Consider the following 25,208-nt stretch of genomic DNA (forward strand, 5'->3'; position numbering starts at 1 on the left):
GTTTTTCTTTTTCTTTTTTTTTGCTTTCTCTGTTTTGGTGAGAGTGCGTAATGGTGGCAATCAAAATCACAAACCCAATAAATCCACCGATCACCACCACCACCACCACCACACACGGGCTAACCATCCCAATCAGCAACAACAACAACAAGAAGATCAACCAACAGGATGATGAGCAAAAAATAAATCTCTCTTGCGGGGAATCGAACCCCGATCACGCGCGTGACAAGCGCGTATTCTGACCGTTAAACTACAAGAGATTGAAATTGCTTCCAACAGGATTCGAACCTATGATCTCCTCATTACTAGTGAGGTGCCTTACCAACTTGGCCATAGAAGCTGTTTCTTGTTGGTGTGAGCCCCCATGCCCTGGCCCGTTTTGATGCTCTGCAAGCTACCTGTTGCTTTGTATGTGTGATGTAGGTGGTATTTGATGGATATTGGCGTAACACCGACTTCGATGGTATATTAATTATGGTTTCATGATTGGAATGTTTATATTAAAATTTCAATTACCACCAAGTATCTGATATGAAACTTGTCCACCCCTGATTAATTACGGAGGAAGAACCTCACCAGGAGGAAACTTGAAGTAGCCATTCCATTTCATTTGACGAATTTTTAATAAATTTTGGAGGTAAAGTGTTGTTGCTTACTAATTAGTTTATATTATAATTCTAAACTCGAAAATTGTGGCAGTGGCTTTAAAGTCAAATTAAGACAAAATTTTCCTCTTTACTCCGCAGCACGGACATTATTCAGCAACCCCCCCCCCCCACCAGCTCTTATTTTTGCTCTGGATTATAAATAGCCATTTAGTTTTTTCGTCTTGATCGAGTTTCTGTTTTCTCCAATTAATCACCAATACAATAATGGTTCAGCCAATTAAATTATATTCAGTACCAACCCCTAATGGTATCAAAGTTAGTATATTTTTAGAGCTCTTGAAATTACCCTACGAAGCTGTTTTTGTTGATATTTCAAAGAATGAGCTGAAGTCTGACTGGTTTGTGAAATTGAATCCAAACGGTCGTATCCCAACCATTACTGATCCAAATTTTGAAACTGGACCAGTCACAATTAGTCAAACTGGTGCTATTTTGCAATATTTGGCTGATCAATACGATAAAGACCACAAGTATTCCTACCCACAAGGAACCGCTGAGTATTATAAGACTTTGGAGTATCTTATTTTCCAAGTTGCTGAAAATGGTCCAATTCAAGGTCAATTAAATCACTTTAAACTTTATGCCCCAGAAAAAGTTGAATACGGTATTAATAGATACGAAAATGATACTAAAAGAATATATGGTGTTTATGAAGATATTTTGTCCAGAAATTCTGGCAATGGAAACAAATACTTGGTTGGTGATCGTTACACTGTTGCTGATATTGCATTGTTTGGCTGGGCCAATTCTTTATCCAGAGTTGGTATTGATATTAGTCAATGGCCATTATTGAACAAGTGGTTCCATGCAATCAAAGAATTGCCAGCTGTCGAAAAGGGTATCACAGTTCCTCAAAAGCCATAGAATGGTAGAAACCAGTTCAGTTATCTTTATGCTGGATGGAAACTTGGTCAATGAAAAAAAATGTTTATTAAATCAAGCTACGTAAGAAAGCAAAAGAAATATAAAAAATAAGAATGTAATACAAGTACTTTTTGTATACTCTGGTAGACTTGTTGTTCTCTTCAAGTATAGGTTGTAACATCTCGTAATTACTACATTTATAGGTTCCGTCTTGATGTCCAAGGAAATGATAATTGGCAAAACTATTATGTAGATTCAAGTAGTATCTGGATAAACTTGAATATGGTTGCGATGATTCCTTCAAGTACTCGTTGAGTTGAGATTTGTATTTAATAGATGATGGAATGCTTCTTGGTTGGTACTTTGGAGGTGGTGTACGAGGAGGTGAGCGCGGTGCCGATGGAGATAATTGTATAGCTGTCTGCTCTGGTGGTTCATAGTCCTGGCAGTACTTTTCCCAGGACTCAACAAGCGAATTATCTGCTGTTGGTGGTGGAAGTGGTAGTGGAAGTTCTGACGTGATGATTTGTGAACACTCTAGTTCTTCAACTTCTGTAGTGCATTCGAAATAGAACGGTTTTTTGTTACCGGTCACCCGATAGCATACTGCATTCAAAGTAGAATCTGCTAACTCATCTAATGATAATTTCTCTGTGGGGCATCCAGGAATGTTGTGTGTCGTTTGGAACTTGTCGTCAGAATACCTGGCAACGATGGTGACTTCATCAGAATCGTAGTCCTTGATATCTCGATCTCTATGCTTGATGTATGATGAGTTTCTTTTCAATTTGAGCTTTATTGTAGCGCACTTGTGTTTCACCAGCGCAAGTCTAGTACTGTATTTTCTTTTTATGGACAGACATCTACTCGATACAGAGTTTGTCGTGGAAGTACTTGTGGTTGAAGAAAAGCTACCATTGCTATACTTTAGACTTAATAACAAACTGTTTCGCTTTGAATCTGGAACAACCATCATTTAAACTGACATAGTTGTACTGACGAAATATTAAGGAAGAAAGAAAAAAAAGGGATATATCGAGTGACGTTCATCAGACAAGGCTTGGTAAGTGGGATTCAGGGGAAGATATCCAAGTATTTATATATATTAAAAAAAAAAAGCAAGTAGAAATTTCCAAACGTATCGCTCGGGATTACTATAACAAAAAAATTTCTTTTTCAGGGAACTTTATGGATAAGGCGAGGTAGAAAAAATAGAGGGTACAAAATTGTCAAGCAAGCAGGTGAGTAAAGCACTGTAAACAATTTAAATGTACGATTTTCTTCAACTTCAAAGGGCTAGGCTACAATAATAACTGCAACTGCAAAGTTGAACGTTATGGGCCATTTATCTCCTATTCAAATACAATATCCGAATGTACCTGTTTTCATCGAGTCCTCTTCTTCTTTTATCAAGCGGGAACTATGGAACTAAAAGAAGAGCTAGAAATGACGCAAAATAGAGAAACGAAGGAGAGAAAAAAAAAACAATTTAGCAAGATTCTTCTGTTCCCCTTTCACATTTCGTCATAATCAAATACCACCTTGTTTTCATGGAAGAATGTAAACTTAAGAAAAACTAAAACCACCTAAAATTCCTACTTCAGTCGAAATCTCTGACAAGCGTGAAAATACCCCTAATTCTTCGTCTACCTCCAGCATTCTAGTATTTTGTCAATAATCTCGAGGGGTTCACTTCATCTTGTCTGTCTGTTTTGCGTTATGTAACTTCACATATGCATCTTGAAATTTTTGTCTGTATAATGGTGTGGTTTTCACACACGCACACACTTTCTACATCTCATAATTTAGTTCTTTGTTTTCGCTATTGTCTCTTAGATGGAGACAAAGAACACCTGAAATGAAAATTTCAGATCAGCCATAATACCTCCACCCTTTCACAGATCTCGTTACCTCCTGTTTGTTGATTCTCAGTGACAAATGACAACGCTCGATAACTTGGTATCACGTTGTCCCAATGATTGAACTAACTTGCATAAAAAATAAAAAAAAAAGACTAGCATTGCATGAAAAAAAAAGATTTTGAAAGCATATTTTTATTATGGTTTCTTGATTTGGAGTTGCAGTTTCCTGATTTTGATTCATATGCACAGTTTGAAGCAACCCGAGATTGGTTGTACAGTATTGTACTGATATTTGACGTAGATGGAGGGTGCTGATAGGGTATAATTAAACTTTTCAATTTTAAAACACCAGGTGATTTTCACTTAACAGACAGAATCTTTTGTGACAAAATTTACATGCAATAATTTTCCAATTTTTCAAGAAAACCAGAACCCCTAAAAATAATAATAAAAAAGTGGGGAATAACATCACAGACAATCTAGCATACTCGTTAGCTTAGAATGATAAATATTGGCCTGTTAGAGTAGTGTTTGCAGTGGTTTCTTAAGTTTGTGGGATTGAGAGTAAAGTCGCTTGTAAATCACTTAAACATATAGTACACCATTTCAATGTTCCCTTTTCATAGTTTACGTATTATTTCATGGCAAGAGTTGACACAATATTGTTTGGTCAGAATATCTAACATCTCAATGTGAGAAATTTCATCACTTTTACCACCTACATCACACATACAAAGCAACAGGTAGCTTGCAGAGCATCAAAACGGGCCAGGGCATGGGGGCTCACACCAACAAGAAACAGCTTCTATGGCCAAGTTGGTAAGGCACCTCACTAGTAATGAGGAGATCATAGGTTCGAATCCTGTTGGAAGCAATTTCAATCTCTTGTAGTTTAACGGTCAGAATACGCGCTTGTCACGCGCGTGATCGGGGTTCGATTCCCCGCAAGAGAGATTTATTTTTTGCTCATCATCCTGTTGGTTGATCTTCTTGTTGTTGTTGTTGCTGATTGGGATGGTTAGCCCGTGTGTGGTGGTGGTGGTGGTGGTGGTGGTGGTAATGATCGGTGGATTTATTGCGTGGGTCAAGAAAATTCAAGTTTAATTTTTTTCCACTTCTAAAAAACATTTGAGCCTTTGATCATTGAAATATGCTGATGTCTTAAACTTTGAAAAATTGATTTTCTATCGTATATCTGTTAGAACATAGAAGGGGTAATATACGACGTCTAGTTATTTTGACTTACCCATGTATTTAGCCTGTAGATGCTACTGCACTTCATTGCCTAGTTACGAACTCGCCCAAATATTTATGTGTCGTTTGGAGATTGTGTAAGTTGTCAATTGCAATTTCCAAAACGCAATATTGTTGGACAAATAGAAAAGATTTAGATTACTGTATATTGTTCTGTATTATTTGAAGTTGGAATGAAGCTCCAAGTACTGCGATTAACAACAAATAAAATAACCATCACATGGATAAGACACAGTGAAAGCTCTTTAAAAATCATGCCATGTTTTCCATGAGGAAGTTCAAGTTAATACCACTACTATATTTTATTGGACAGAAGCTTGTAGAGAACCAAGGTTAATCCCTTAGACAACAAATAAATGTAAGTCAATTTTTTTTTGACAAAAATTGTTTTATCTCTGTTTAGTTTCCACTTTGATTTGTCTGAAACGTAGATTATATCTGAGAATCGTTCTAAATAATACTTGAAACTTGAGAGAAGAACCATAGAATGTCAGATGGACTGAATCTTAGAGTCATACAAGTATGCTCTCTTCGACAAGAAAACATCCAATAAAATAATTAACATCTGAATGAGCAGACCTTTTACCAACTCCAACAAGAAGCCAGTTTGGCAGAGTTGCAAGAATGGTTTAGTGGTAAAATCCAACGTTGCCATCGTTGGGCCCCGGGTTCGATTCCCGGTTCTTGCATTTTTTTGTTTTTTTCTATATTTAGAGTAACTTTTTTTCATACATCATTTAAATTTCTTTCAATATCCATCCCGTTGGATCTTTTTTTTTTATTGCATAACATCTATCCTATATTAGTCTTGAGTTCATTCAAAGAACCAGCTCACTGGCCAAATCACTTTCAACATGATTTGTTAAGATAAGGCTTAGTTTGACGCGACACCTTGGTGTTGTCAATATCGAAGCTTAGAAAAATAAGTGTAAGAGATTTTTTTCTTGGCAAAAATAAGCCCCTGTATTTTGCAACTTCTTTAATAAAAGTAGACCACTAATAGACAAAGAACAGATAGTATGAAGTTGATTTAAATGTTTCATGATCATCATATCAGATCGTATGACGTCGTCACTTTTTTTTTATTTCCTCCAACGACTGTCATTACCCGAAATCGTAAAAACAAGGAGGCATCCATTTTGTTTATTATAAAAGCCAAAATCAAACGTCTCACAGTCTAAACTACAAAGTTATTCAAATGAGGAAGTATTCGGTTTGGGAAAAGAAATAATGAAAGCTTAATCTTCAAGGTGAACACTTATTCTGAATAGGAAACTTTAACTATGAGGAAATAAGGGGTCGAGTTCACCATTGAACTTGATATTCATAGTTACATAATCCTTTCTTATTTTACACGAATTATATAACATGAAACGCAACAATGTGGCACATTAGGATAAATATTAAAGAAGTACAATAGCCCTTTGTTTTCCGGTACTTAACTCAGATTGCTTATTTCTACCTGGATCATTGAAAATTTTTCTCCACTATTAATGATTAGTACCTTATTGCGTTATTTTTCTCATGGTTTATTTTTAAATTAGACAAAAAAATTTTTTTTTTTTCTTTCCCCCTTCCCCCCACTATTAAGGAAATAATCCAATTTGATTTACATACTAACTATTGTGATTTATTGCGCCTAGGCGTTATTATTTCCTTCAGAGTTAACCCCACATGAAATTCGGTTCTAGTGCTCAAGACTAATTAAAAGAAAAGAAAAAAAAAAAACAGTTTCTTTTATCTGCCTAGCTACCCGTCAACGAATGACATCGCTTTCATCCTTATTGGTTGATGATTATTGTCATGTTACCGATATTGTACGGCTTGGAAGATTTTTAGTTTTTGTCCATCATTTTTATGATTTTTACTTTTCAATTTTTTTTTCTTTCGTTTGCTATGGTTTAAACAAACATCCTTTATTCGTACTTGAACACCCTAGAAAGATTCGATTCTAAGAATAGATCATTTCAAACTCGGATAAAACAATAAGTCTTAAATTTATCCCAAGTAACAGCATTAATTTAAATGTTGTTGTTATACGTTCATCCAGAACTACAAATCATCTCTACTTAAAATATTTCCTAAACAGGCAATTCTTGCTACCAATTGTTTTACTTTTTTTTAACCTTTTTTACAGAATTGCCTTACGTGCTGTAATCTAAAATGCTAAAAGCTAAATTGAATGGTTGATCAAAATGCCTTTATCCTTTCTCCTCAGCATTGTGATCATTTGATTTCTTAACTATGTCATATATAATTCTGTTAAAATTTCTTAGAAATTAGGCGTTTTTCCTTTTCAATCTTTTTTTTATCATTTCTGTTTCTTCATCTATTCAAATTTATACCCAGCTTTTGCATCTATTTTTTGTTTTGCATTAATTTTCACAGGGCTAGCTTGATCTCATAGAGATACCAAAAAAATGCCTAACGACAAGAAGCAGAGTCAGCCTTATGCTGGTTATTATACCCAAAAATCACAAGGGCAGCCATACTATGGCTACTACAGTGGATTCAATAAAAGTGCATCAGCACAAATTCACCATTTAGCAAGAACCATGACACAGGGTGCACCATCATGCTATGACGATACCCAAACTGCAGCAACTATGCATCCAAATGGTGTTAATCCAATATTTGACAAAACCGATCCAACATTAGACCCAGAATCCCCTTCATTTAGTTCCAAACGATGGGTCCAGAATATGTGGAAATTATACCAAAGTGATTCCGACTACTATAAACCTGGTAAATTGGGTGTTGCCTATAAGAATCTTCGAGTATATGGTGATGCTATAGAGAATGATTACCAAACAACAGTGTCAAATGGAGTATTTAAATTTGCCAAAAAGGTCATCAACAAGTTTCGTCAGAAAACAGACGATTATACATTTGATATTTTAAAGCCTATGGAGGGACTAATCAAACCTGGGGAAGTAACAGTTGTATTAGGTAGACCAGGAGCAGGATGCTCCACATTTTTAAAAACAATCGCTTGTAAAACAGAAGGGTTCAAGATTGCTGATGGTTCAATCATTTCCTACGATGGTATTACGCAGGAAGAAATCAAAAGTCATTTACGTGGAGAAGTTGTCTATTGTGCTGAAACTGAAACCCATTTTCCAAATTTAACTGTTGGTGATACTCTTGAGTTCACAGCTTTGATGAAAACTCCTAGAAATAGACCAGCAGGTGTTTCTCGTGAACAATATGCTAAACATATTGTAGATGTGGTTATGGCTACCTATGGTTTAACCCACACCAAAAATACAAAAGTTGGTAATGATTTTGTCAGAGGTGTTTCTGGAGGTGAACGAAAACGTGTTTCCATAGCTGAAGTTTCATTGGTGCAGGCATCAATCCAGTGTTGGGATAACTCTACCAGAGGCTTGGATGCTGCTACAGCTCTAGAGTTTATTTCATCTTTAAAGACATCAGCATCTATTCTTAATGATACCCCAATGATTGCTATTTATCAATGTTCCCAAGATGCTTATGATTTATTTGACAAAGTTATTGTAATGTACGAAGGTTATCAAATTTTTTTCGGTTCTTCGCAACGTGCTGCCAGTTATTTTAAAAAAATGGGTTATATTTGTCAGGATAGACAAACTGTTCCTGATTTCCTAACTTCAATTACCAATCCAGCAGAAAGAATTATAAAACCAGGATATGAAAGAATAGTCCCAAGAACTCCAAAGGAATTTTACCGATACTGGAGAAGATCTCCCGAAAGACAAGCGCTTTTGGAACAGATTGATGAATATTTGGATAATTGTGAAAATTATGACCAAAAACAAGAAATATTTGAAGCCATCAGTGCCAAAAAGTCCAAACATACTCATAAAAAATCTCCATATACCGTTTCATTACCTATGCAAGTTAGATACATTATGAAGAGATATTGGGATAGAACAAAAGGTGACCCATCAGTTCCAATTTTAACAGTGTTGGGTAATGTTGCCATGGGATTTGTTCTTTCTTCAGTTTTCTACAACTTGCAACCAAACACCTCATCATTCTACTATCGTAGTTCAGTAATGTACTACGCCTTACTTTTCAATGCATATTCATCTGTTTTGGAAATTTACACTATTTATGAAAGCAGACCAATTGTTCAAAAGCAACGAGAATATGCGCTCTACCCACCAATGGCCGATGCAATAGGATCAATTATTGCCGACTTGCCTTTAAAGATCATTTCAAGTGTTTTGTTCAATATCATTTTATATTTTATGGTTAATTTCAAAAGAGAGCCAGGTGCTTTCTTCTTTTATTTATTAATCAATTTCTGCTCCACTTTATTCATGTCTCATTTATTTAGAACAATTGGTGCATTCACAAACTCCTTGGCAGAAGCCATGACCCCATCGTCACTTTTGTTGTTTGCTATGTCTACATTCACAGGTTTTGCAATTCCAGTTACCTATATGCTTGGATGGTGTAAATGGATTCATTGGATCAACCCACTTGCATATGCTTATTCTGCTTTAATGGCAAACGAATTCCATGGCCGAATTTTTAGTTGTAGTAATCTTGTTCCGTCTGGATTTGGCTATCCTTCAGAAGGTCCTTCGGTTGTATGTGCTGCTCCTGGTGCAATCCCTGGAAGTTATTTTGTGGATGGTGACTTGTACATAGAGTTATCCTTCAATTATTACTGGAAACATGCATGGAGAAATTTTGGAATCTTGTTGGCATTTGTTGTGTTTTTGTTCTTCACAACCTTGTTTTTCGTGGAACACAACAAATCTGCTATCCTGAAAGGTGAAATCTTGGTTTTCAAAAAGAAGGATATAAAGAGAATGAGAAAGAACAAAGAAGACGAAGAAGCGTATATGGAAGACGCTGATATGGCTCCATTAGATTTGACTGGAAGTACTGAATTTTCTGATTACTCCTACGATTATTATGACCGTAAGATGTTGGACACTGCCAACATTTTTCACTGGAGAGATTTGACGTATCTGGTCAAAATCAAATCAGAAGAACGTCGTATTCTTAACAACATTGATGGTTGGGTAAAACCAGGTGAGGTCACTGCATTAATGGGAGCTTCTGGTGCTGGGAAAACTACTTTATTGAATGCATTATCTGAAAGATTGACTTCTGGAAAAGTCAATTCAGGATCAAGAATGGTCAACGGTGGTCCGTTAGACAACTCCTTTCAAAGATCAATAGGATATGTTCAACAACAGGATTTGCATTTGGAAACTTCAACGGTAAGAGAAGCTCTAAGATTTTCTGCTCGTTTACGTCAACCCAGTTCTGTTTCAAGGAAAGAAAAGGATAGATATGTCGAAAGGATTATTGATCTCATGGAAATGAGACCTTATGCTGACGCAGTTGTTGGTGTTCCAGGAGAAGGATTGAATGTGGAACAAAGAAAGAGATTAACCATTGCTGTTGAGTTGGTTGCCCGTCCAAGGTTATTAGTATTCTTAGATGAACCAACTTCAGGTTTAGATTCGCAAACTGCATGGTCCATTTGTAAATTAATTAGAAAGTTGGCAAACCATGGTCAGGCAATTTTGTGTACCATCCATCAACCTTCTTCCATTTTGTTGGATGAGTTTGATAGACTCTTATTTTTGCAGAAAGGAGAAACTGTTTATTTTGGTGAATTTGGTCACAATTGTCATACTTTAATTGAGTACTTTGAAAAAAATGGTGCAAACAAATGTCCACCACATGCTAATCCTGCTGAATGGATGTTGAGTGTCGTAGGAGCTGCCCCAGGATCCCAAGCAAATCAAGATTACTTTGAAGTTTGGAGAAATTCACCTGAGTACAGAGCGGTTCAAAATGAATTGGACAGATTGGAATCATTACACGGGGTGGCTAGTGTTGATAAGGAAGAAGATTCGGAAAAGACATACGCTTCTTCGTTATGGAAGCAATATGTATTTGTCCTTCAAAGATTATTTCAGCAATATTGGCGTACACCATCATATATCTATTCCAAGTTTGCCATGGCCATTTTATGTTCATTATTCAACGGGTTTACCTTTTATAAATCTCGTAACTCAATGCAAGGATTACAGAATCAATTACTTTCTATTTTCATGTTGTTTGTTGTTATGACCACGTTAGCTCAACAATATGTTCCATTGTTTGTTTCCCAAAGGGACTTATACGAAGCAAGAGAGAGACCTTCTAAAACATTTTCTTGGGTTGCTTTTATTGCTGCTCAAGTTACTGCTGAAATACCGTATCAAATTCTTGCTGCTACTATATCATTTTTCTGTTGGTATTATCCAGTGGGAATGTATAAGAATGCCGTTTACAGTAATTCTGTTGCTAAGCGTGGAGTATTGATGTGGTTGGTTGTCACTTTGATGTTTATTTACAGTTCAACTTTGGCACAATTGTGTATTTCATTCAATCAATTGGCTGATAATGCCGCAAATGGAATTTCATTTTTGTTGACCATTTCTATGACATTTTGTGGTGTTATTGCAACTAAAGATTTCATGCCTAGATTCTGGATTTTCCTTTACCGTTGTAATCCATTTACTTACTTGACATCATCAATGATGTCGGTTGGTGTTGGTGATTCATTTGTTAAATGTGCTCCGAATGAAATCTTACATTTTCCTCCTGAATATCCAGGTACTCAAAAATGTAAAGATTATATGGGTACTTATATTGCCATTGCTGGTGGATATTTATTGAATCCTGACGATACAGATAATTGCGGATACTGTATTTTAGATCAAACCAATACTTACTTGAAGTACCTTGATATCAGTGTTAGTGATTTTGGTAGAGATGTTGGTATCTTTGTTTGTTTCATTGTGGTAAATATTGTTGGAACATTTGTTTTATATAGAATATTTAGGGTTAGATAGTTTTAAGAAAAAAAAATAAAACAATAAAATACACAGTATGTGTCTATTCTCAGTTTAAAATTTACAACAGGAACAATAACTATAACTTTTAGGTGTACATTTCTATATCACACAATATCGCTAATTGTCAGCCTTGGCTGAGTCAATAGCTTGGATGTACTCATAGAACCAAGCTTGTAATTGTAAATGACTGTCAAATGGCAATTTTTCATCAACACTATGAATATGAGTATCACCAATAAAATCACCAATGAAAGCAGGAGTGAATCTAAAAATGTTTCTGGTTAAATTCCAATAATGTCTAGTGTCAGTATTACCAGTCATGATAGCTGGAGCAGTGACAATAGGATAGGTGATGTTTGGGAAAACCAAGTCTTCATAAACATGTCTCGTAACACCAGCCAAGTAGGACCAAACAGTATCATTAGTTGGGGTAACAGGAGCAGCATCCAATGGAGATGAGTGGACAGTGACATTAAACATACCGGAATCTTTTTCAAATCTATGAATGTCCTTATCATAGGCAACAACAGATAAATTGTGTCTCTTTGCAACTTCAACAACTCTACTGACAAAATGTTCTTTGACTTCTTCAACAGTTGATTCAATGGCAACTCTGTGGTTAACCAATATTTTAGTATTTTCTGGCAATGCATTAGCCTTTTCTCCACCATTGATAATGTCAATTGCTTGTGAAGTTCTGACCAAATATTTGGTTAATCTATTTTTCAGGAGTTCATCGACAAGAATTGAGTTAGCAAATTTATCATATCCAGCTCTCAAAATAGTTTTCTTCATGGCAGAAGGAATTTTATTCTTCGGATCATGTAAAGCAATACATTGAGCATAGTTTAAGATTGGATTTCTTTCGGTCAAAATTGGACTATAAGGATCTTTTTCAATTAAATAGCTCAATTCAGAAATGATACCAATAGATGTATGATCTGGTGGAATTGAAGAATGACCACCTGGGGTGGTTAATTCAACTTGAATGTCAACGTAACCCTTTTCACCAGTACCTGGTGTAGCAAAAATAGCTTTAGTTAAAGCATCAGTGGTAACACCCGGACCTTCATCGATCAATGCATAAAATGAATCCTTGCCATAGGTCTTTTCCAAATATTTACCAATGTGACTAGCACCAATTATACCTGAAGCTTCTTCGTCAAAACCAAAAGCAGCAACAATAGATCTCTTTGGCTCGTATCCTTTTGACAATAAGATTTCTAATGTTTCCAAAATGGCAATCAAGACATTCTTACAGTCAGCTGCACCTCTACCGTAAATAAATTCGCCATCATAGTGTCCTTCTAAAGGTGGGTAAGTCCATTGACCAAGGGTTTCTTTTTGGATTGGGACGGTGTCCTGGTGAGCAGTCAATAAAAGTGGTTTCAAACCTTTGTCAGTACCTTTCCAGGAATAAACTAAACCATAAGTGTTGACTTTAGTAACTTCTAAATTCTTATAAACTAATGGGAAGGTTTCTTCCAAATAGTCATGAAATTTGGCAAATTTCTTCCAGACTTCTGGAGCATCATCAACTTCTGGTTGCTTGTCGAAAATTTGGGTGTCGATTTGAATGGCACCTGATAATCTCTTGATGGAATTCTTTTTGTACTTCTTATCGTGTAAAATCTCTAAGACAGTAGAGTTATCCTTATAGAAAGACTCAGGAGCAATTGGTTTTTGAAGTGGACATAATGTACTTTCTGTTGGAATTGGGGTAAGCGCAATTTTCAAATAATTGAATAAATTAGTGGAGAATAAAGTGACTAATACAGCTGCAAGGGCAATTGACCCGTATAAAATATATTTTTTCTTACCAGATCTGAAATCTTCATCTAATGGAAGTGCAACCATGTTTAACTTGAGATGTTGTTGAAGAATAAAAGAAATGTCCAGAAGATGAAAAAGAGTAATCTTTATGAAAAGAAAAAGTAGTTTGGAGAAAAAAAAAAAAAAAAAGAGCCGTCTCCACGGACGTGCCACACAAGATTCTTCCTCTTTTTTTTTTTTTGCTTGCTTAATTTGTCTTATCCGCATTAAATTCCGCTCCACAGTTATCGTTAAATTATTTCAATTCCGCGCCTAATTGGGTAGTTAAGTCCGCGCCGAAGTTAAAATACATCATCAAGTGATCATAAAATACAATCGTTCATATCGATAGTGATCGATGCAGTACTAGCGTCTCCAACAAAAAGGAATCTTATGGAAACTTAATAGCAAAGCTGAAACCGAATATAGGTTGATGTAATTTTTCTCTTACGTATCTATCTAAATTTATAGTGAAATATGAATATGGTTGAGTCAAATTAGAGAAAATTTTGTACTCTATAATGCCATATAACCCTACCACTTGTCAGTAATAAATAATTCATAAAGCACAGTTTCATAAACTAGTTAACCAATAATATCTACTGTTATACGATCAATTATACACTAAAAATCTTAAATCCGACCTCTGCAAAGTCATTTTCAGAAAGATTTGAACCTTTTTCTCCAAGTACAAAAAGTAGTGTTCTGAATAGAAATGAGAAATATTAATTACATCAAGCTACAATTTATGTTCACTAACAGATTTCTACCATGTTGTTTAGTACTAAAGTTATGACAGCAACTGTTTTAATGGAATTATGAATTTATGCATGGAATGATGGTTATGCCATATCTCATGAAGTTCCAACCAATCTATCAGAGCTAAATGACAGCAGAAATGATTTAACAGCGAACTTTAGTTTGCAGGAAGGCATGTCTGAATTAGATAGGGTTCTGAGAGGTCTGTTGTCGTCACTAATCAACATTGCAACTTCTATTGGCTCTGCCACTAAGGGAAAACCCCAAAAGAAGATATCTAACAGCTTGGCCTACTGTGAAACCGAAGATTTGAAAGGTAACGAAAATAGGACATATTTATTTGGAGTGACAACCTGGAGTAAAGAAAAGAATTATGAGAGTGCTATCTCAGCAAATACTATAAAAGAAGCAGTAACTCATGTAATTGAAAACTCCACCGATTTTGGCATTATCCTGTTTTGTACAAATGTGAACAATGGCGATACATGGTCTGCGAATGTGAGAGTATGCTTATGTGAATATGCAAATTTTTGTAGGACTAGCATCTGGCATATATACTATGTAGATTTTTAGCAATATATATGAAGAAAAATCCACGTTTATACTAAAATTCTATAAAGTCAAGTATATGCATTTTGATAAATGAGAAGAAAACTAGAAATTATTTTACTCGGAAATGTAATCTGAATCACGAAATCCAACAATAAACAGTTTGGTCAAGTTGGCGCAACCAACCTGAGTTAGAATTTGAACTTTTCTCAAAAGTATTAGTTCGATTCCTGTTTTAGAAGAGCTCCCGTAGTATAGTTGGTTAGTACACAAGGTTTTGATCCTTGCAACTTCGGTTCGAATCCGGACGGGAGCTTATTTTTTTATATGACTCTACCGAAAGTGTAGTTTAGCTGATTTTCTTTTTATTAATTTTATATATTCATATTACCTAGTACAAGCAACAGGCTGCTTTTGCTTAATTCAAATTTCTGCACCTTTGGGTGGTTTATAACTAATTTCTTCATGACAATACTTCTCTCACCAAGTAGTTCTGAATCTTCAATATATACAACTTTAACTTTTGCTAGAGCATATCCTAATTTGTTTAGAACATCACTTACAACCAAAGCTGCCGTGCTAAAGTGATAAACACTATGGTTTGTGTATCCCATCACAAAGGGATCCAATTGTTCAGGATAGTGATTTTGATTCAAACCAAAATAGAAGAATGCATTTTCTAACTGCACTGGTTGATTCAATTCATAGTAATAATCTAAAGCTTCAGCAATAATATCGTGTATGTAATCCAAACTATTGAAGAACATAAAATACACATTTCTCAGAATTGATGTTTCAAATGACAAATATGGTGTTAGACTTTTGAAATCTTGAAGATGTGTAATATGACAATTTTCTGTGATTATTGCATCAGTGATATCTGTCAATTTATACAACGTAGATTGGATTTGATCGTTAGTTTCATCTGAAACAACTAATACATCATTATCAAAAATTGGAACACAAGAAAATCTAGATATCATTGTTGCTAGATATTTTGAGTATCAATTTAGCTGCAAGAATATACAGTCCAATGCTACAGGTAATCTTTTTTTTCGCTTTTTTTTAGTAGCAGAATGATTAACGAGACTTCGAGTCATCACAGTCAATGACTACCACTTGAGTCATCACTTGGTTGAAAATCACAACAGCTTAACCAACTTCTATTAGGTTTCATTATCAAAGAAACATCTTATTAAACTGAGAGAGAGAGAGAAAAAAAAGGTACATTCTATATCTAAAATACAAAAACAATCCTCATTCGTCCACTGTTTGATTACTTGGTCCTTCAGTAGCATCGTACGATGGCGGGCTCTCCAATGTATTCAACGTAATTCTTTCATTATCATTATCTTGAGACTCACATTCACCTTGGTCCCAGAAATCTGGCGGGAAGTCATTTTCCCTATCACTTATTTCCGATTCATCGATTTCAGAACGTTCCAATAGTATATCACTATTGAATTTCTTATACACTGGTGGAGCCGGTCCATTACCTTCTAACGGAGCGTAACCCCATTTCTTAACGTTAGCTTCGATAAAAACGTATCCCATTTGACCTAAATTCACATGTACAGAACAAACATTGTTGGCACCAATAGTTGGGAAAATCTGTCCTTGATTTGGAATCCTAAAGTTCTTTATATGTCCGCCAATTTTAGACTCACTTACTTTCTTCCCGTTCCTAGTGAAAAAGATAGTTCCCGAACTTGTTCTATAACCAACTCCAATAACATCACCTTCACTTAGTGCTGGGAATGGAGCAGGTTCTCTTGGTGGGAGCGGATCATTATTTCTTCTAACCCCATTCGAATCATAACTGACACTACTTAAATGTCGCCCAGGAAGACGGAACCAAGGGTAAGGTTTAGCTGCTAATCCCAAAGATATAGTCGTAGACTCTGGGTTTGGCAAGGAGTAAATCTTACATTCAAAATAGATGGTAGTATTGGTCGAGCTTGAAATATTCATCGGGAGATTGGTTTGACATGAACATTCAAAATTTTGAAAAAAATTCAATTCATTCTTGTTGACGATCAACAAGTCGTTATTTGTTAACATCGAATCTTTGATAAATTCATAAGCGCTAATTCCACGTTCTTGTATGGACAATTTTTGACTAAGCGTTAATGGTCCTTTCATGTAATCACTTCCATCAAGATATTCTTTGGCCTGATAGAATAATTCTTGTTGTTCTGGGTCCAACTGTAGTAGTGCTTCTTCATCAAGTTGTATTTGTCCAGGGGATCTTCTAAGAAATAAAATTAATAAAACTCCGAGTAAAGCTGCTGATAATGTGATGATAATAATCAATACTGGTATTAGTATCGCCGACATGATTGTATTCAAATATTCTGCTAATAAACGATTAACTAATAATAAATTGAACGAATTTTTTTTTTTTCCTTGATAAAGTACAATATTTCTTTTTCTATTGTGTAATACAAATTCGCTTTACATTTTAATTTTTTTTTTTTTTTTCGCCCTCGTTTCTTCTTCCTCCCTTCTTTGTTTTATTTGTGATTACTGTGATAAATGAAAATTAGGTCACTCTCTAGCCTTTCCACACGACCGCCTAGTAGTGCCGGGCTCAATTTAAGATAGAACAGTCATTGAAGTACTTACAGGTGTTGCAATTTTGTTTGTACACTACAGTACTGGCAATATAATTTTCAGATAATTGAGTCAATATTATTTGAAACTGTTTCAAAATTGACAGATTTTGGAGAGTGATTACACATTAATCAAAATACAATGAAAGTTGCCAATTACCGGCTCTCTTCTTTTTTTTTTTTTGAATACTACCATTAACTGCTATCAAGAACATTTGATTCTCTCGTATGATTTTATGTACTATGATACTTTGTAAAGTAGAAATCCAAATTCGTAGTAAGAGGATAGTGACACCTTAAAGATTGAACAACGAGGTCTCAGAATAGTAGAATTAAAATCAATTTTCTTGAAGAGGGTTGTGTAAAAGAAAGGAAAAAGTGATTGATAATAACCGATGGTTATTAATAATAGAATAAATACACTAACTGTGCATGTAGATCGGCTGTTCAATGTCCTTTTATTGAATAGTTTAGAAGTCGGACGTGACTCGGCATTTCATTCGATATTGTTACCAGACTTTTTTTTTTCTTTCGTATGTATTACTTTATTCTAATTGTTTGCGTTTTGCTTCAAATATAAATCTTTGTGGGTGGCGACGATATTGCTCTTGTTTTCAGATAATTATGTGCTATTCTATTACTATGACAGTAAAAGAAGAACCTTCAATCCATTATTGTAGAAAGTACACGACCTTTGCTTGTGTATACCTCTGATATTGTAGCTAGAATCAAGTGAAAGGAGTGTGTATTTCTAGCTGAGAGGAACCATAGAATAATGGTTCTTGCAATACGAGCTCGAATATTACGTTTCCAAATACTTCGAATTTTAAAACCTTTAATTCTGACCCATTTTGCAGAGAAATTTGACTAGATATCCTCTAGTTATCAGAAGTTGAAAATAGTAACTTTAAAATTGTAAAATGAATAAGTTTTTCTAGTTTTGAACACATCCCAACAATATTTATAGTGATATTAGTTAAATTAAATTTGACTCAAATTGTATATCACCCTAGTGTGTTGATAAAGAAAGCTACAAGTATCAACAATATTTGAGCAATACACGGCGTCTCTTTTGCAAAAATTCAGATTTGCCATCTCGGAGGTTTTTGTTTGTTTCCGAAAATTAAAACAGTGGTCAAGTTGTTGAAACTATCTGCACTTTTTTTTTGATACGTAGCGTTCGATTCCCGTTCAGGCTTTTTAATCTGGTTTATACACCACCACATTATTTAGTGGAACAAGAATTAGTAATCATAATGCATGACAAATATAAAGGCTCTCACTGAAACAGAAAGGCAACAGCAGATAATATTCAAAGCAAATTTCAAAGGGGAATTCCTTTAATAACAGTTTCCAAATCAGGTGAAGTAATTGCAAAATAAAAGCTTGGTAAACGTGACACTGCTTTTGAATTGAGAAATTGTAGTTTTAAGCACGGTTCCGTCATTCTCAATTCTATTTCTATTTTTAGATTCATAAAGTAAGAGCAAAACTTGATGCAGTATCATTTGCATGAATTGAGCGCTTCACCTCTTTTACTTTCATCTATGGATTCATTACCATCAAGAAGATTTATCATACATACTGCTTTCGCATGATGATTTGAAATATCATCGTTTAATAAAACGAAGGATTAGAATGCTTATTAACCGGCATATGGATAGATTGACTTCTGAATTTGAAATGTTTTGTATGTATATTACTTTTTCTGAAAAAAAAAAAAAAAAAAGAAAAAGAAAAATAAAGTGGTTGTTCCTCATCTGGTTATTTTAACTGTTACATGTAATGAATCGGTAAGCGGAATTAATTCCCACTAAATACTCTAGACTTTAGTTGACTCTGACAATAATTTAATTCCAATAAACTATAGGTTAGAGTACTACGCAGCAGTGAATATGCCACTAATGAACTCAATAATTCTCTTATTAAAATGCAACGAGTGATCTTACAGCTAATCAGATTTTAGGGAGCGACTTAAACTAAATCTGATTTTAGGGAGCGACTTAAACTAAATCTGATTTTTCTTTCAATTAGTTCCTTATATTCCATGAAACATCGATCCTATAGAATTATGACAAATAAAACTTCTACTACTTTTCTCTCATTTATATCCAATCCAATGACAATTCGTCCAAGTGGATCGATATTTCTTTAAAGCAAACTTATGAAAATCAAACGATTTCATAACAAATAAAATTTCAATCAATAATTAACAAAACTTCCCAATTTGCAGTATATTGCATAATTCAATATCCATTACTGCACAATTCTCTTGTTCGAAAACAAACTAAATCCGGCATATTGGCACGATAGTTAGATACTTCGCGACATAGTGTTAATAGAATTTTTCTGTCGTTTTTGACCAACACTAAACCAAGTTCTAATGCCATTTGCCTCAATAGAGAAATAAAGATCACCTCCTAACAATTTGGCTACTGATTTAAAATGAGCCCTTCTATTTTTTGTTAACTGAAACCAGTTACTTGAATTTTAGTTCTATGAAAAAAGAAATTCTGAACAATTCGGAAGAACACTCCACCATCACACAAAATTAGTAAATGTAAAATTCTTGTTTCACATTTCAGTCATTGCATGTTGGAATTAGCTGCTAGGGTTCTTCTTCTTTTTTTTTTCATTTTTTTCTTTTAGTTTCTGCTTCAATTCTAGTACAAACCCTATTTTTGCAAGAATTTCCGACGTCATCGTATCCTTAGGGTTCTTTTGAAATTTATAATCCTGATCAAGAAAACCAAGTTGTTAGGATCGATTATTAAGTAATTTTTATCTTTATTGGAAATTGTACCCTTGATTTGCATTAGTTTGTTTTCAACAAGACATTTGATACATATCAATCTACTGTAGATCCCTGTAATTTACAGAGTATGCGTCATAATGAGCATCAATAAATACTTTATTGATATCCCCCAGTTGCATATTTACAGTGAGTTAAAACTTGGTGCTCACCAAAGATTGACAATCTCAGCTGATGTATGACTTCACCCACGCTCCTCGATGCACTTATGATGAGTTTCTCTCTTAAAAAGTAAAAGAAAAGCAAACTTGCGCTGCGCAAAGACAAGGTTTTCCAAATATAGGAAAAAATTCCGAACTAAGATGTTGTGCGTCAAATACACAGATGATATGCATCACAAAAGTATACTCTAGCCACAGACAAGTTTAAGTTCGATAAATGCTTCCCTTTCTTGTTTTATTCTTTGTCGCATATACGTATGCTGAGTAATAGTAAGATCAACAAGTCTGTTTGTAAGAGATACTTTAAACATTCTTTGATGAAAATCCTTTAATTACGAACTCTAAGATCAAATACTTTGAGATGGGAGCAACAATGCATCTTGTCATTCCCAATCAAACACAATCTACAAGTTTTGGCTCTACAGTCGTTAGAGTTGATAAATTGAGGATTCTGTCACTAGTTCTCCTTTTTAAAATAGCACGAAGTCGAAACCCGCATTTGAACGAATTCTCGTTTCTTTATTGCTCGTTCAGAATAACACCTTTTACAAACCTACAGTAAACTATTCCATTAGGCAAGGCATGCCTAAATTTTTAAAATGAACATGACCCCAATGTATTATTAGAAACTCGTTGATAAATCATGTGCTGGTGCTGTAAGAGAATTCAATAGTGCCTCTTTTCAATAATTTAGATTACTAAAGCAGGGTATTTTCAAACTTCAGAATAGTACCAAGAAATTATCATCTCCCTAGTTTCATGTCAAACGGAATATTAGATACCTGATAGAATGACGAGATTTCTCTTTTTTTGATTCATTTCAGAAAACTAAAATTCTTGTCTGTCGATACCAAGAATCAAGATGAATGTTGTTCATAGTTGAATCACAATCGTTATTTGACCAAGAAAATCTGATTACAAAGTCTTTTTCAACGGTTTTTATTTTTATTTTTGTTTCAATAGTTACGTTTGGTAGTCTAAGTTAAGATAAGATTATTACGAACCAAAATACAATAAACAAAAGCTATAATACTTGTTACTTAGTATTCTTATTAGGTTTCAGCTAAGCCATTGTTGAGTCTGAGCGACGAAAAATTTCTGCATCCCGTTGATACGCCCCATTCTACAAATCCATATGCGTCCGCAATCTGGAATATTGACACGACTTCAGCCACAAAATAACCCATACATAAAAATTTACAAAAGAACATTACTGTCAATCCATTGTTCCAATGAAATTTCTATCAATTCCGAAATAACTTACAATCTTAAGAGTAAACGTCATTGTACCGCAAATTGCAATCACTACACAAGCACATAAACCTATCTAATAGAGATGCATGCAATCCCTATTTTATTTTTTTTACTTCCGGGATGCACAAAAACAGAATTAACTTGTCTATGCTCGGTTTCTGGAAACTTTTTCTTGGTATTTGCTGCAAGGTAAAATCTAACTGTGGCAAAAAAAAACTATTCTGACATGAAGCAACTAATGAACTCGCATTAAACATTAGTTTTCAATCACCTTTTGCCAGACATCTTCACTACATATCTATCAAACAAAGAAACAGTTGAAAACGTGGTATTCTTTCACTAGAATACCATGTAGACTTCTTTCTTTTGTGTAATCCATGTTTAGAATTGAGCCTACATCATGATGTTTTCCAGTTCAGAAAGACTGTATTGCTTTTGGTGCGAAACAGCTATAGAGAATAGACAATATGGTATCGATTTAATGATTACTACCCAAGAACCATGTATTAAACCTTGACTCCGCGTTATATGATACAAGATACTTATTGACCATTAGAAGAGGCACATGAGTACCTTTCAAAAAAAAAAAAATTAATGCTTATACAAGAATCTTGAAAAGTAAAGCAAATAATAGAAAAAACAAGGTGACACAATAATTTCAATATGCAAAAAACATTCAGTATATACTTCAATTCAAAAAAGAAAAAAAAGTAAATGAAATTTGTTCAATGACCTTCTATGATTCTGAAAAACTATTTAAATGTGAATTAATTACCTTTAAGAATGTCTAGATTGATAATTAATTGACTAAGACTCACAAGACAACCTCAACAGTATGACGCTCTTAAGGAACACTTTTATTACATTATGGTTTTTAATCCATACTATTTTGGCTATTGATATTACTTCTGATAGAATAGATCGTGGTACAGTTCAATTTGAACTTAGTGATATTACTATTCATTCTGGTGCTTCATGGTCTATTATCAACAACGGTAGATCTATTTTAAGAGGTGATTTAACTGTAGAATCAGATGCTGGATTTTATATCACCCTGACATCTTCTATTGTATCACTTTAAGTGTCTTTGGCTTCCCTTTTTGGATCCATCAAAAATGATGGTATTATTTCCTTTGATTCTTCTTCATCATTGACTTCTTCTGATTATACTTTAGTTGGTGGTTCATTTGTCAACAATGGTGAAATTTATATGGGTGCTTCTGGTATTATTTCTGGTACATTAACTGGGAGTATGGCTATTACTTCAGCTGATTGGACAAATAATGGTTTAATTGTGTTTTACCAAAACCAAAGAAGTTCAGGTAATGTCAATTTAGGTACCCCACTTGGAAAAATTACAAATGATGGTCAAATTTGTTTATACAATCAAGTCTATAGACAATTGACTGAAATTCAAGGTAGTGGTTGTATTACTGCTGATGAAGACTCAACAATTTATATTGGTAATGGACTTCTTGGAATTTCTACAACACATAATTTTTATCTTCATGATTCTGATTCTTCCCTTGTTGCACCTGCTATTTCAACATCTCAGACATTCAATGTTTATGGTTTTGGTAACGGTAATAAAATTGGATTGTCTTTACCACTTGTTGGTAGTGTGCTTCCATTACGTGCTGCCTACTCTTACGATGCAGACACTGGTATTTTGACTTTAAGAAACATATTGCTTACTCAATACTTCAATATTGGTTTAGGTTATGATTCTTCTTTGTTTCAAATTGTAACTGATAGTGGTGCTGGTATTCCAAGTACTATTTTAGGTTCCGTTAGATACAATGGTCCAGTTCCAGAACGTACCTTGCCTGCTGCATGTCAAATTGAATGTAAAAAAGCTAGAGAAGCTCCAGGTGTCGAACCAACAGAGTATTTGACTACAGTGACTTCAACATTATCTGATGGTTCAGTTACTACTGAAAGTGGTATCGTTGATGAAACTACTGATTCACAAGGTTCATGGTACACAACAACTTCATTGTTCCCACCTTTGTCTTCTTCAAGTTCCGAAGTCGTGTCTTCAAGTTCAGAAATTGTTTCTTCCACTGATCGCGAATCTTCTTTCCTGGAATATTTTAATTCGCTGTCACTGTACGCGTATGAAAGTTTTTCTTCCAACATTGAATCCAGCTCCCATCCAAGTTCTGAAGTTTCATCCACTCAAGATGATGCCAGTGAGTCCAATTTTAGTACATCTAGTTTAATTTCGGAATCAAGTGTTTTAGAAAGCTCTGATGTCTCATCTACTTCTGATGTCTCATCTGCTTCTGACGCTTCATCTGCTTCTGATGCTAGTGAATCTGACGCTTCATCTGCTTCTGACGCTTCATCTACTTCTGATGTCTCATCTGCTTCCGATGCTAGTGAATCTGATGCTTCATCTGCTTCTGATGTCTCATCTACTTCTGATGTCTCATCTGCTTCTGACGCTTCATCTGCTTCTGATGCTAGTGAATCTGACGCTTCATCTGCTTCTGACGCTTCATCTACTTCTGATGTCTCATCTGCTTCCGATGCTAGTGAATCTGATGCTTCATCTGCTTCTGATGTCTCATCTACTTCTGATGTCTCATCTGCTTCTGACGCTTCATCTGCTTCTGATGCTTCATCTGCTTCTGATGTCTCATCTGCTTCCGATGCTAGTGAATCTGATGCTTCATCTGCTTCTGATGTCTCATCTGCTTCCGATGCTAGTGAATCTGATGCTTCATCTGCTTCTGATGTCTCATCTACTTCTGATGTCTCATCTGCTTCTGACGCTTCATCTGCTTCTGATGCTTCATCTACTTCTGACGCTTCATCTGCTTCTGATGCTAGTGAATCTGACGCTTCATCTGCTTCTGATGTCTCATCTGCTTCCGATGCTAGTGAATCTGATGCTTCATCTGCTTCTGATGTCTCATCTACTTCTGATGTCTCATCTGCTTCTGACGCTTCATCTGCTTCTGATGCTTCATCTACTTCTGACGCTTCATCTGCTTCTGATGCTACTGAATCTGACGCTTCATCTGCTTCTGATGTCTCATCTGCTTCCGATGCTAGTGAATCTGATGCTTCATCTGCTTCTGATGTCTCATCTGCTTCCGATGCTAGTGAATCTGATGCTTCATCTGCTTCTGATGTCTCATCTACTTCTGATGTCTCATCTGCTTCTGACGCTTAGTCTGCTTCTGATGCTTCATCTACTTCTGACGCTTCATCTGCTTCTGATGCTAGTGAATCTGACGCTTCATCTGCTTCTGATGTCTCATCTGCTTCCGATGCTAGTGAATCTGATGCTTCATCTGCTTCTGATGTCTCATCTACTTCTGATGTCTCATCTGCTTCTGACGCTTCATCTGCTTCTGACGCTTCATCTACTTCTGGCGCTTCATCTGCTTCTGATGTCTCATCTGCTTCCGATGCTGCTGAATCTGATGCTTCATCTGCTTCTGATGTCTCATCTATCTCTGATGTCTCATCTGCTTCTGATGCTAGTGAATCTGACGCTTCATCTGCTTCTGATGCTAGTGAATCCAATGCTTATGCTACCTCTGGTGCTTCTGATGCTAGTGAATCCAATGCATCTACGCTAGTGAATCTGATGCTTCATCTGCTTCTGATGTCTCATCTACTTCTGATGTCTCATCTGCTTCTGATGCTAGTGAATCTGACGCTTCATCTGCTTCTGATGCTAGTGAATCCAATGCTTCTGCTACCTCTGGTGCTTCTGATGCTAGTGAATCCAATGCA

The 25,208-nt window shown here is 35.2% G+C and overlaps 8 protein-coding genes and 6 non-coding genes across 14 annotated transcripts; 8 read left to right on the forward strand and 6 right to left on the reverse strand. All coding sequences in view use genetic code 12, as the record gives it.

Moving 5' to 3' along the window:
• Positions 1–188: 188 nt before the first annotated feature.
• Positions 189–260, reverse strand: CTRG_06365. The gene has a single exon. It is a non-coding gene; the product is annotated as a tRNA-Asp (tRNA).
• A 7-nt stretch (positions 261–267) lies between these two features.
• Positions 268–340, reverse strand: CTRG_06364. Its single transcript has one exon. It is a non-coding gene; the product is annotated as a tRNA-Thr (tRNA).
• Positions 341–872: 532 nt separating this feature from the next.
• Positions 873–1,532, forward strand: CTRG_00284 (glutathione S-transferase family protein; the record flags this gene model as incomplete). Its single annotated transcript, XM_002545457.1, has 1 exon — positions 873–1,532. The coding sequence occupies one exon, from the start codon at positions 873–875 to the stop codon at positions 1,530–1,532; it is 660 nt and encodes a 219-aa protein (XP_002545503.1).
• Positions 1,533–1,599: 67 nt separating this feature from the next.
• On the reverse strand, positions 1,600–2,508 carry CTRG_00285 (uncharacterized protein; the record flags this gene model as incomplete). Its single annotated transcript, XM_002545458.1, has 1 exon — positions 1,600–2,508. The coding sequence occupies one exon, from the start codon at positions 2,506–2,508 to the stop codon at positions 1,600–1,602; it is 909 nt and encodes a 302-aa protein (XP_002545504.1).
• A 1,687-nt stretch (positions 2,509–4,195) lies between these two features.
• On the forward strand, positions 4,196–4,268 carry CTRG_06330. Its single transcript has one exon. It is a non-coding gene; the product is annotated as a tRNA-Thr (tRNA).
• Positions 4,269–4,275: 7 nt separating this feature from the next.
• Positions 4,276–4,347, forward strand: CTRG_06331. The gene has a single exon. It is a non-coding gene; the product is annotated as a tRNA-Asp (tRNA).
• A 919-nt stretch (positions 4,348–5,266) lies between these two features.
• On the forward strand, positions 5,267–5,337 carry CTRG_06332. Its single transcript has one exon. It is a non-coding gene; the product is annotated as a tRNA-Gly (tRNA).
• A 1,731-nt stretch (positions 5,338–7,068) lies between these two features.
• Positions 7,069–11,496, forward strand: CTRG_00286 (pleiotropic drug resistance family ABC transporter; the record flags this gene model as incomplete). The annotated part of the gene is made up of 1 exon (XM_002545459.1): positions 7,069–11,496. The coding sequence occupies one exon, from the start codon at positions 7,069–7,071 to the stop codon at positions 11,494–11,496; it is 4,428 nt and encodes a 1,475-aa protein (XP_002545505.1).
• Positions 11,497–11,616: 120 nt separating this feature from the next.
• On the reverse strand, positions 11,617–13,539 carry CTRG_00287 (M20 family metallopeptidase; the record flags this gene model as incomplete). The annotated part of the gene is made up of 1 exon (XM_002545460.1): positions 11,617–13,539. The coding sequence occupies one exon, from the start codon at positions 13,537–13,539 to the stop codon at positions 11,617–11,619; it is 1,923 nt and encodes a 640-aa protein (XP_002545506.1).
• A 705-nt stretch (positions 13,540–14,244) lies between these two features.
• Positions 14,245–14,643, forward strand: CTRG_00288 (uncharacterized protein; the record flags this gene model as incomplete). Its single annotated transcript, XM_002545461.1, has 1 exon — positions 14,245–14,643. One exon carries the CDS (start codon positions 14,245–14,247, stop codon positions 14,641–14,643), a length of 399 nt encoding a protein of 132 aa, XP_002545507.1.
• A 219-nt stretch (positions 14,644–14,862) lies between these two features.
• On the forward strand, positions 14,863–14,935 carry CTRG_06333. Its single transcript has one exon. It is a non-coding gene; the product is annotated as a tRNA-Gln (tRNA).
• A 58-nt stretch (positions 14,936–14,993) lies between these two features.
• Positions 14,994–15,602, reverse strand: CTRG_00289 (uncharacterized protein; the record flags this gene model as incomplete). Its single annotated transcript, XM_002545462.1, has 1 exon — positions 14,994–15,602. The coding sequence occupies one exon, from the start codon at positions 15,600–15,602 to the stop codon at positions 14,994–14,996; it is 609 nt and encodes a 202-aa protein (XP_002545508.1).
• Positions 15,603–15,876: 274 nt separating this feature from the next.
• On the reverse strand, positions 15,877–16,956 carry CTRG_00290 (uncharacterized protein; the record flags this gene model as incomplete). Its single annotated transcript, XM_002545463.1, has 1 exon — positions 15,877–16,956. The coding sequence occupies one exon, from the start codon at positions 16,954–16,956 to the stop codon at positions 15,877–15,879; it is 1,080 nt and encodes a 359-aa protein (XP_002545509.1).
• Positions 16,957–22,668: 5,712 nt separating this feature from the next.
• On the forward strand, positions 22,669–24,639 carry CTRG_00291 (uncharacterized protein; the record flags this gene model as incomplete). The annotated part of the gene is made up of 1 exon (XM_002545464.1): positions 22,669–24,639. One exon carries the CDS (start codon positions 22,669–22,671, stop codon positions 24,637–24,639), a length of 1,971 nt encoding a protein of 656 aa, XP_002545510.1.
• Positions 24,640–25,208: the final 569 nt, after the last annotated feature.

The sequence above is a fragment of the Candida tropicalis genome (genome assembly GCF_000006335.3).
Source record: "Candida tropicalis MYA-3404 genomic scaffold supercont3.1, whole genome shotgun sequence".
Taxonomy (NCBI): Eukaryota; Fungi; Ascomycota; class Pichiomycetes; order Serinales; family Debaryomycetaceae; genus Candida; species Candida tropicalis.